The sequence below is a fragment of the Molossus molossus genome, unplaced genomic scaffold (genome assembly GCF_014108415.1).
Source record: "Molossus molossus isolate mMolMol1 unplaced genomic scaffold, mMolMol1.p scaffold_m16_p_1, whole genome shotgun sequence".
Classification (NCBI taxonomy): domain Eukaryota; kingdom Metazoa; phylum Chordata; class Mammalia; order Chiroptera; family Molossidae; genus Molossus; species Molossus molossus.
The window spans coordinates 204196921-204209435 of record NW_023425344.1 but is presented as its reverse complement, the minus strand read 5'-3'; the positions used below and the strand labels follow the sequence as shown (position 1 = coordinate 204209435).

Below are 12515 nucleotides of genomic sequence, written 5' to 3'. Positions count from 1 at the left end.
CCAATCACAGGTTCTAATTTGGGAGGGGGTGTCATGGACACTTTGGGCGGTATGGCGAAGCCTAAGAACCCTTCTCAGAATAATGTTTTTATAAATGCACAAAATAATAAACATTGGAAACCAATTATATTATAATACAGTTCTGTCCATGGGCCCCTTGTGCCTTAAATATATCATAGAACTGACTCAGTTCTCCATCTACCTAATTTTGGGCCCATCAAAGTGGAATCATGAGCTCAGAAATGCAACCTCTTAGTACAAAGTCAAACATGTATCAAACTCAAGTCACAAAGTACAAAGGCACTGGATCCCTCCAGGGATCCGGGTGAGCAGGTGGCTGCTGACCTGGGATGATTCCAGGAGAGTGCAAAGGCTCTCCTGCATCTCCCAAACCCCTTCTCCCTGTCCACTCACGCGTGAAATCCCTTAATAGAGTCTAACTCCTCTGGTTTAATTAAATAGAGGATTTACTCTTGTTAAAAAGCAAAAGCCCATGGGAGAGGTAATACTCCAATGCCAAAGATTTTTAAATTTCTTTTCAGCAATAGAATCTGTTTTGCAAATGCAAACTTAAGTAGAATGCTGACATGCAAATAAATGCAAGTTTTATAAGAATTTAGTATAATTTTATATTTGAATTTTATATGTATATAAATAAGTATATTACAGGGTGTGGCAAAAGTAGGTTTGCAGTTGTTCATATGGAGAATAGTACAATAATGAATACATAATAATGCAAGAATAAACTCTTTTTCACATACTCAGTAAAGTAGTAAACTGACTTTTGCCTCACCCTGTATATTGGTTATATATATTTATATGCACATATAAATCAGCATCGGCCACAGTGAGGCTGTTTTGATGAAATCAAATTATGAAATCAAGAGTTATAGGTAATAACTACAAACTTACATCCATCACACCAGACAATTTACTTCTGTATTTTATTTTGCCTGCCCAGGTGGAGAAAATCCTCATGTAAATAGATAGGTAATTTCAAATAGCTATCAATTTGTTGTGGTACTTATAATCTCATGATTTTCTTCAATTAAAATAATTCAGCCCAGCTGGTGTGGCTCAGTGGTTGAGCATCAACCCATGTACCAAGAGGTCACTGGTTTGATTCCCAGTCAGGGCATGTGCCCAGGTTGTGGGCCCAATCCCCAGTGGGGGCATGCAGGACGTGGCCAATCGATGTTCTCTCTCATCGATGTTTCTATCTCTTTCTCCCTCTCTCTCTAAAATTAATAATAAAAAAAATTTTTTTTTAAATCAAAAGCTTTAAGGAAGAGTAGCAATTTTTGTTTTAAAATAGAATCACAATATCTAACTACTACTCATGTTCCTTAATAATTAAGAATTAGTTGTTAAGTATTCAATTTGGGGAGATTTGACAAATAATTAATAAATAATTTGAATCCTGACTCCCTTACTTACTTCATAACCTTAGGCAAGTAGCTAAATCTTAGTCTTAGTTTCCTCAAGTATCAAATGGTTATGAAAACTGCATTTACTTTATAGGCATAAGGGGTAAATAAGATAGTGTATATAAAGCACATAGCGTGGTGTCTGACACACTTAATAAATGCTGTTATTGCCCTGCCCAGTGTGGCTCAGTTGGTTGGGAATTGTCACGTGCACAGAAAGTTTGCTGGTTCGATTCCCGGTCAGGGCACAAGCCCAAGTTGCAGGCTCAATCCCTGGTTAGGGCACATACTGATCGAAGTTTCTCTCTCACACTGATGTTTCTCTCTCTCTCTCTCCCTCTCCCTTTCTCTCTCTCTCTAAAAATCAATAAAAACATATTTAAAAAAATAAAATAAATGCTATTATTGAAGAGCTGAATGACCAAAAGCACTTTTCTTTTTTCTTTTTTATCATCCTCACCCGAGGACATTTTTCCATCTTTTGTTCAGGTAGAGTGGGAGGGAGAGAGAGGAACAGAGAGAGAGAGAGAGAGAGAGAAACATCGACGTGAAAGGGACACATCGAGTGGCTGCCACCCGCACAACCAACCAGGGCCGGGGACAAACTGCAACCGGGGTACATGCCCCTAGTGGTAACCGAACCCGGGTCTCTCCAGACCGCAGGCCGATGCTCTAACCGCTGAGCCAAACCGGCCAGGGCCAAAAGCACTTTTCAAATGTGTCTTGTAACATTATAAGATGTTCCATCATGTCCCATTTAAATTCTTTTCAGATATCTCAGCACCTTTCTCTTTCAGATATTCAGTTTCAGAACAACCTATTTTGTTTTGTATATTGAGTCCAAATTTTAAGATGATGCTTCATTCCTGGTCTTTTATCTGCAGTTGTGAAGTAACAATGCAACCCTGCGATGCCAAATGAAGATTGTTCAGCACATTTCAAACCAGGTAAGAGCCAACCCAAATCTGAAATGAGCAATGAAACAATCTATAATGCTATATTATCATGATGCAACATGTACTACTGTGATTGTACAACTGACTATTTTGTGCTGTGCCAAATAATGCACCAGACAACTTGCCTGGCTTTTAAATGAATAGCAACACGCACGTGTTGTAATACTAAAACCAGTTACCATTTATTGAATGCTTACTGGGGACTAGGTACTGCTTTAAGACCTTGACATGTATTAACTCATTTAATCTTTACTTATTTGTATGATTATTATAGTTAATAAGAGAGGATGACTAATTTTCAAAACATGAGTAGTACAAAGATATACCCTATCTCATAAAAACACCTTTATAAGTTCAAGTGGCCCTGGCCGGTTTGCTCAGTGGTTAGAGCGTCAGGTTCACTTCCCGCTAAAGGCACGTACCTTGGTTGCAGTTTGTCCCCGGCCCCGGTTGGGGTCATGTGGGTGGCAACCAGCCAATGTGTCTCTCTCACATAGATGTTTCTCTCTCTCTCTCTCTTCCTCCCTCTCTACCTCCCGCTCCATCTGAAGATAAATGCAAAAATGTCCTCAAGAGAGGATAAAAAAAAGTTCATGTGTACGTGTGCATGAACACAAATGCACATATGCACACGCACATGCCCATGTGCTCACAAAGTGAACCGGTCAGCACAAATTACCTCACTAATGGCATCTGATGTAAGTATGTATGCATTGTTCTTTTTTCTTTTTTCATCCTCACCTGAGGATATTTTTCCATTTTGTGGTTCAGATAGAGTGGGAGGGAGAGAGAGAAACATCGACGTGAAAGGGACACAGTGGAAGGGACACATCGAGTGGCTGCCACCCGCACAACCCAACCAGGGCCAGGACAAACTGCAACTGAGGCACATGCCCCCAGCAGGAACCGAACCCGGGTCTCTCAGGACCGCAGGCCAATGCCCCAACCGCTGAGCCAAACCGGCCAGGGCTGTATGCATTGTTGTTTATTACACTTAAAAGTGTTTATCATAAGAATGAAATATGGATTAAATGCAGCCTTCCTGGAGTTCTCTGTAACAATTTGAAAACCATAGCATGAAGCCTATCACTCATTTATACTGGAGTGTGAAAGGAGCCAAATCAGATCCTTTTCTGGACATATAGGTTTTAGAACAAGGGAGAAGGAAGTATGAGCTTTTTAATATTAATTCATTTTTCAGAAAGGCAAGAACCTTATTAGGCACCAGAAGTTTTAATATACAGTCGTCCCTTGCCACTTCACACTTTGACTTTTGCGGCTTCACTGTATCTCAGTTTTTTCAAATATAGTCATTAAAAGGTTGATCGAGACAGTGAAAATGATACAGCGCGCGCTCGGTTGTCTGAGTCAATTATACACCCCTGTATTACAATTACAATTACTGTACGTATGGACTGTAGGTCTCTGTATTCGAGCACCCCAGGAATCCTTCAATGCCAGGTGCAACCGCTAGAGTCTGGAACGGATTAACCGTGATAAACGAGGGACGACTGTATTGTCTATAATCCCCATGACACCCTTGCCTAATAGCCACCATTATCCTGACTTTACAGAAGAGGAAACTGAGGACCCAAGATTAATTTGCTTACTTAGTGGTACACATCTGGAAAATGGCAGATAGGACCCACCCTCCTATCCACTCGACTCAAATTCCTTCCCACCACACCAGACTGCTTCCCATCTAGCCTCCCCATTTCATAAATGAGGAAAATAAGAATGAACAAGGTAGGTAACTTGCTTCTAGAAACACTAGTCAGTGGCACGGCTGTTGTGGGAATGCAGGGGCACCAGCGATTCGCGAGGTAAACGTGATCGGCTGGCCCAGCGGGAGGATGCCCTGTGCAACCAGGGCTACCTGACCAGAAGAACTGCTACTTCTCTTCAAAACTGGAAGGCACCTCAGTATATACTGCTTCTCTCTCCCAATTTCTACAGTAACGTAAGCTTTGGATGACAGTATAAAACATGGTGCAATGCAACATGTGAGAATTGCCAATAGTCATAACTAATATTTTCAGAGCACTTATTTGTACCAGGATCTCTGAATCATCTTCATTAAAATCTCAATACAATCCCATGAGATGGTCTAATTATGGACATTTTACACAGGAGAAAATGGAGGTTGTTTCTAGGAGACCCCCAGTCTAGTAAGAATTCACACCAGGCATTCTGACCCAGAATCACTATGCCCAGAGCTAAAAAAAAAAAAAAAAAATGCTTGCAGTTCAGCATAGGGTTGGAGGGCGTGCAGGATCTCGGCTCAGAAACGAAAGATGCACAGCATCCTCAAGAAGACGGAGAACTCACTACAGCTAGATTCTCTGTGGACATCCACTCCCGGAGTAATGGGCTCTGGTGAGAGAGCCTTGACACCAGCCATGACAACAGCCATGTCCCTGTCTTCAGCTTCCTCAGCACTCTGAACCAATGCAGAACTACAATTCGAAAAAGCGACAACATACAAAGGCAACACACCACTACTCCTGCCGGCACCGCCACCACCGTATACATTGTACAGGCTATGAGTCGAGAGCATGAGAAGTCATTGTTTTCTTGAGACTCTTTCCAAGCAACCCGAAGCGAGTGAAGTGACCGGAGTGCCAATGCCGTGCAGGCCCTGGGTCATGGTTGTGTGTCATGAATAGGATATGGCATTTCTGAACGTCTTTAAAGCCGTTTCCTTTTGTTTAACTAATTTAATTTACCAAATGCTTCTGGGAAAAGGGAGGGGGGCCAAAATGCTGACTCCACGTTTCCTGAAAAATCAACATTTTCTTTGTAAACTGCTCTCAAAGAAATTACACCTGATCGTTGTCTGCTGGCTCCCTTAAACTCTACCTCTGTCAAAACGCTGCCCCGGCAGGTGTGAGAAAGAATAGATGCCGAACTTGAGTGAATACCCACATCTGTTTTTGGAAAAAGGGAACAGAAGCAGCACAGAAGGAAGTAAAAGAGATAATTGCTGGCTTGAACTACAATACATTTTACTTGTGGGCAGAGGGCCAGCTTACAGCAGGCGGAATATGCAGGCCCATCTTATTGGAATTCAGGGGTGGGCCTCCACTCTTGTCCGGAGACAGCTGTAAACCAGCAGCCCATAGCATCCCAATCAGGCGGCGAGTTTTGTCAAGGAGTGCTGATATGTACAGAAGCAGCTTTGTCTGCTTCCACGGCACCCCTGCCTAGTGAGATGACAGTCAATCTCCAATTCCAGATGACAAGAACTGGATAAAAACTTAAAACAAATGGCGACCTTTCAAAAGATTAATTTGTTTACCAACAAAATGTTCCCTCTTTGTCATCTGAGATGGGGGTGACCTTCACTTTCCCATATCTAGGCTGAAAGGATGCTGACTATAGTCATCTGTTAAGCTAACTCCATCTCAGCAATTATTCCCTTTTTTATTTTTAGTGACAAGAAGGGTTTATTAATTCACTCTGCTTCTTGTTATGGTTTATAAATGCAACAAGCTCATTCTGAATTACTGCAGTGTAACATCAATTTGTTTAAATCTAATTCTGCTACCGTTGCCAAATTATGTTGTGACTGTAATTGTGGCCATATGCATGGGCTTAAAACACAATCATGTTTTGAAATAGCCCTTCTTTCCCAACCCCCTCCTCCTTACCCCCGCCCCTTACTTCTGGTGCTTCTTCTAATCATTTGACATTAACGCAATTGCCTCACTTTCCATTACTTTATCATTTCAGAAATGAATGTGCTTTCAGTGAGAGAGATCTCTATGTACACCCCAAGTGAAACAGTAAAGAATGAAACCATGATTTGTGAAGTGTGGTTGCTACCCAACTAAGTTAGTGAAAAACACTGCATAACATATGACTCATAAAATCTAGAAATCATAATGGTATTAAATTCAACCTCATGAATAAATAAAGGATTCTAAGTTTACATTGCATTATATATTTATTTATTTGGAAAGTGGAACCAAAGAACTAGTATAATTCTACAGCAACTCATATCTTGCCAAAAAGAAAAATGTTTTTATGATTCTTTTCTAGGTCATAACAGTTATAATCAGAGTTATTTGTGCAGCAATTCAAAGCAATGTTTTGTTTGGCTATTTTGTTATGCATTCATAATCGTTCTTTTAAAATTCATGTTAACAGATCCATGTTTCAAGCTTTTTAAGAAACCATCTTTATGTAAAAAAAATAAATCAAAGTCAAATTTTCTGTGTATCTTTTAATGTGTTGCATTGGAATGTCTAACTGGAACTAAATGTCAATTGGTACAAACATATCAGAGATTTCTTCTTGTCTTCCCATGTCTACAAGCCTCTTCTCAAAAACCTGCCAGAGGGTTCATTACCATTATTATTATCATTATTTGGCACACTTAAGATTTTGGAAAAATCATCAGTGAATTACCATTATTATTATCATTATTTGACACACTTAAGATATTGGAAAAATCATCAGTAAGTTTCACTTTTAACATTTTGTTGTAAATTGATTTTAATAGAGTTAACAGGATATAACATACAGAGGGCAGTTTTGTGGGGTGCACGTGTATATGTACGTCTGGGGCATATGTGTTTTCAACACACTAAAATCTTTACACTAGCCCCTATTATCAGGAAGGATACACCTCTTCACAAAATGTAGAAAATACCAGTTTCTAAGAACTAATAATGTAAATTGGCTATATATTCAAGTTTGCTCCATCAGAAAACGTCCAAGATTATTTACAGGCTTTTGACAAGCTGTTTAAGTTTCAAAAGTAGGGAAACACATGGCCCTCAGCAGCCAAATAATAATGCCCTTTGAGTGTTTCGAGTAGTTCTAACGAGCCATTAGCCTTGATGCTGCTTTTCTAACTCACTATACATCACAGCACTAGACACACCGCTTCAGTTTGGGTAAGTGCTCTCAGAAACAGTTTTATAAGTGGTAAATCACAGCTGTATTTATTCCCAAGTGCTCTACATGGTTGTTTAAAACCAAACACCTGAGTATTTCTTTCACAGGGCTTTTTGCATAATGCTTCTGTTTTATAGATCCAAAATGAAAATACTGTTTTCAGTTAGTGCCGTCATATCTACATATTTCAACGTAAAAAGATAGGGTCAACTATTTTGACTGAAATGCCAATAGTCAATTTGGGTAAAATGTACCTAATGTATATACATTTTAACGTGCTCTGGTGCAGAGTTTTATGGAGTCAAGTTTTATGGAAAAAAGGGATTTTCAATACAATAAATGAGCATACATTATCTGTATGTCAGACAAGTCCTCTGTGTTCACCAGACATGGGCACAATATCTAAGGCACGTAGCCTATTTGGAAAATAGAAAAAATATATAATAAATGACTAAGATTCTACCCCAAATTTTGGATATAATTTTGAATTCCTATTGATGTCTGAATCTTCACTCAGATTCATTAAAGCAAAGCATAATCCCCTGTAAATCTGGAGTTATGCCTTTTTAAACCTCAGTACTCATCAGGAAAAGTTTGCAGAGATGCAGCCGTCGCCTTGGGCTGCAAAGGCTCAGCACTCCGCCAGCTAAGCCAATGTTGATTCTAGACTGAAGGGGGAAACCAACAACGAGAGAGAAATCTGCTTCTGTCTCTACAGCCAGAGAAATAATATTTTTATTTCAAGTGCTTTGGGCTCATGGGAGCAGATAAAAATCCTTTCACATTATTCACAGTGACGTTTTAAATAAAGTTTCAGCAGGAATAAAAATATCTAACTTTCTGGTTATTTCTTAGGCTGTACAAGTATTTCTGTGATAAACTGCTCTTAAACCAAACCTGTTAGAATAACATAAAGCACATATAAAGAAACTAAAAAATATATTACAGGGTTATGTGAATGAAGTAGGCAGTTGAAAATGTCTATGCAGGTCATTTGGAAGATTAATCTAAGAGGCTATTATGCTGGTTAGAAATGGTTTTGCAATTTAATTCTAAAATTAATCTAGTTTTTAGTTTTGATTTCATCAAAGTATACATTTAAGAGCTTTGAGAAAAGCCAAAGGTTAAAAATGTATTTTTAAATGTATAAATGTCACCTCGGTAATTGTTTACAGTATAAGAAATGATCGCAAATGAAAGAATTTCCCAATTAAGTGAAGCATTACTCTTAATTCTCCTAAGAAAACCCACAATACAGAAAGAATCCAATCCTTGCTTTGGGACACTTACCAGAAAGTCAGTGGCAAAAATAGGCACAGATTCTGAGATCCCTCAATGCAATCACTGCTTGATTATTTTCCCTTTCATCATTTTGCTGACCTAAAAAACTAACCCCTGCTTGCTTCAGATTTAGAATAATTTTCTTAAATTTTGTGTATTGTATGAGTATACACCATTGAAGCCGATACTATGCTGTGGTTTCCTTTTGATTTTTCTGGTAGTAAGCCTATTATCAAAGATATAAAACATTTAAAATTTCTCTGTTAATTCTCTTTGTTGTTAAATTCCCTTATCCTTGTTAAAATTATGGTACTAGATTATTTAGGAACATCAAATAAAATAGAGAAATTTGAATGAGCTACCAATGGATCCTTTAAAAATAGGTCTGCATGTTTTAATCATTTCTAATTATAAACAGAATGAAAACCACTCCATTAAATTCTAAGGACAAAAGGATCAAAATCTTTACTTAAAATCTACATTATAATGTATGACTTTTAATTCCTTAAAAAAAATTAAGAGCTCATTAAAACAACTCATTACTTACACATGCTTTTCTCTGATTATTATATGGCAAACTGATTCCATAGTTCGCATTTAGAGCAGCTCTGTGGTGGATGTTTTCAGGATCCTGCATGATTTTTACATTCAACCCTATCTTTGGCTGAAACAAAGAAACAATGAAACTTTCATGCTGGATGAACAAACATGCCTACTAACATTTTGTATTCTCAGAGGAGTATAAAGTTCTTTGAAAAGAATTATTTTCATGCAATTCTCACTGGAAAAAAATATATGTGTGTATACATATATATTTGGGTCTTTTATTTCTGCTGTTAATTGTTCTTGTTTATTCACAGAAAAGCAACTTTTTGCAGATTTTCCTCCATGTATCCTAGTGCTCACACAAATACTTCTTCAGACAGCATTCATTTTCTCACAAATAATGGTAGAAGCCAACCAAGGTGGACAAAGGACTAGGATACCTGGTCTCGATTTATTGTTAGCTTTCCAGGTCAAGGATTTTGCCAGTGAAATCTATACTCCAAACACACAGGTAGAGGGCTCCCTTGGTCTGTTAATGTGGCACTTTCCTCAAGGGACTTGTACAGGTAAATCTCCGTTTGGACTGGGTAAATTTACCACAACAAATTTATTTACTCCTTTACAGAGAATTTGCTATTTATAAGAAAAGTGCATGATTTCGTTAGAAAAAAATAAAAGCATCTCATTTGAACCACGTGTTCCTCATTTTAAATAATTCAAATTAGTTACAGCTGAGATGCTTAACTAGCAACCAGCAGTGTAGGCAGCACAGTGATAGTGTCCAGAGACTTGGGTTCCAGTCTTGCTTCCCCCTGGACTGCCTGCATATGACCTTAGGTAAGTCACTTCCCTCTTCAGAAGCCAGTTTCTTTATTTTTCAAATGTGACAGTTAGACTTGAAGGTCCCTTGAAGAACTAGTCACACACCCTCTCTACCCCCCACCCTCCCCACATACCCCTTTCCTGCTTTGGCACTCTATGATTTAATGCTAAAAGGTAAAGTATGGTATTTCCAACAGTTTTTGAAGTCTTGTGACTTTCTTATTGAAATATAATTCACATACTATAAAATTTACTCCTTTAAAAGTGTGTAATTCAGTGTTTTTTTAATCATATTCACAAAGTTGTACAACCATCACCCCTCTTTATTTATTTTTATTATTATTATTTTATCCTCACCCAAGGATATGTTATAAGCATAGAGAGTGAGGAAGGAAGAGAGGGAGGAAAGAAAAGAGGGAGGAAGAATTAGGGAGGGAGGAAGAGAGAAACATCAATGTGAGAAAAACATCAGTTGATCCTGTACACGCCCCAACTGGGAATTGAACCCGAAACCTATGTATGTGCCTTGACTGGGAATCGAACCCGCCACCTTTTGATGTATGGGGTGATGCCTCAACCAACTGAGCCTCACTAACTGAACCACCTTGTCAGGGCAACCATCACCCTTCTTTAACTCCAGAGCATTTTCATGATCTCAAAAAAAAAAAAAACCAACCTCAAACCCATTATCAACCACTCCCCATTTTCTCCCCATCCCAGCCCCTGGCAACTACTAATCTACTTTCTGCCTCTTGGATGTGTCCATTCTGGACATTTCATATGAATTATAAATATGTGGTCTTTGTAACTTTTAAAAGGAGGCATTGTAAGCAATTAAAACACCTGATTTCCTTTCAATTGAGTGTTTTGTTCGGAGGCTGGCTGATGCAATTGTTATCATGGTTGTAGGGACCAGAGAGATTAGTTCATGATCCAGTTATTTCTTTGATTTTAAGCATTCATCAATGGGCTGTGTCTAAGGTCGAAGTGAAGGGGAAGACTACAAAAATATCTACAGAATGTATGCTGGCTAGTTATTTTATAACACAGGCTCCAAACCTTCCTTCTATTTTTATAATAGCAGTTTTTAAACCAAATCTCCAACTAATATACTCTGTCCCCTTAATTTAACCCACTGAGGGACACAGTTTGCAAATATGGCCTATCTATTGCTTTCTCCTTGAATTACACACGGTGACAAAAATAATGTTGTGCCCAGCAGTTAAAAATGGGTTCCCTTCTGTGGCTGACCCACACCAGAGCACCACTCTGGGTATTTGCATGGAAGCTGAGTGCCTTTTGCATTAAAATTCACACCTGAACATAGTTTTTCTCTTAATTAAACTTTCAGAATTATATTCACTCTACAAAGGATCAGGAAATTACTAATATGTGTTATATTGACTGGATGTGATTTCTGTAATTAGGGTGTTCTTCAAATGTGTATTCTGGATACGATGCTGGTAATAGCTTCATCTATCATGTCTAAGCATTGTTAGAACTTTTTAATTCTCGGATCATTGCCTGGTGGACCACAGCAGTTTTCTTAGTTTTATTGTGCTCCATCAACTTCCTGTGCCTATAGGACTGGTGTAGGAAAGAAACAATCAAATACCAAATTATTGTCAAAACTGGCATTAAAATCAGTTGTTTTTTGCCCATTTTTTACATTTCTGTGGCCCTGGCACAGATATTTCTGGTGAGAAATCAAAATATCAACAGAAACCCAACAGAAGTGACAGGCTGTAATACTGATTCTTTGCTAGTTGGCTTCTAAAACCATGGGGAACATCCTTTAAAATTATTAGTATTATAATATTTACTATTTTGGCACCAAAGTATATGTATACCAAACTAATATGCAGCACACATTATTTAATTTTCCTTTAAAAAACATATGAAGAAGTCTACATTGAAATAATATTAAATCAAATGGTTTCCCTGAAAATCACTACCAAATACATTCATAATCTAAATTTGTCTCACAATTTTACAGATTACATCTACAGAGATGTATAGGAAAATACTTCAAGCATACGCTGTGTTATCAGAACAAGTAATGAGATTTTCCAAGAAAAACAATTATAGATTTAAAAACAAAACCAAAATTAATCAATCCATTAAGCAGGAAAGCATGCTCTGGAAGATGATCATTTTTTACCAACAGCAAGATAAATATCAGAAATAATATCAGAAACTTTTCTTAAATTGGTCAAGAAAAGACGGCAATTTTATTTAATCTATCTTGAGTCACTAAATAATGCAAACTTTATATTCTTTCCTTTTGATAGTCATTACATTCAGATATATCAAATGTGACTCTCATTTAGACTTTGGTTTATAAGAACAAAAGTTATTATCAGAGCCAATTACTGTTTTACCTACATGGCCGCACAGAAGCAGGGAGCTCGATTTTCATCTCATCAGTGATTTTTGTGGTATTTGTTTTATTACTATGCCCACAAAGCTATGTAAGAAAGAAATAGCTTATGCTATTAAAACTAGGGTTTGCACATAAGAGGCTAAGGTTTCCTTTAGAAGAAGTTCTGAATTAAAAACACTAGGCAGCGTGTAATGCCAG

General features: G+C 38.0%; 1 protein-coding gene across 1 annotated transcript in view; it reads right to left on the bottom strand.

Moving 5' to 3' along the window:
• Positions 1–6310: 6310 nt before the first annotated feature.
• LOC118642574 (IQ domain-containing protein H-like) overlaps positions 6311–12515 on the bottom strand; it is a 41220-nt gene continuing 35015 nt past the window's right edge. The window contains exons 5-6 of the mRNA XM_036280456.1: positions 9114–9230; positions 6311–6706 (exon numbers count right to left, since the gene is read on the bottom strand). Coding sequence (XP_036136349.1) covers positions 6641–6706; positions 9114–9230 — 183 coding nt within the window. The 3' untranslated portion in view covers positions 6311–6640. The remainder of the gene's footprint in view (positions 6707–9113; positions 9231–12515) is intronic.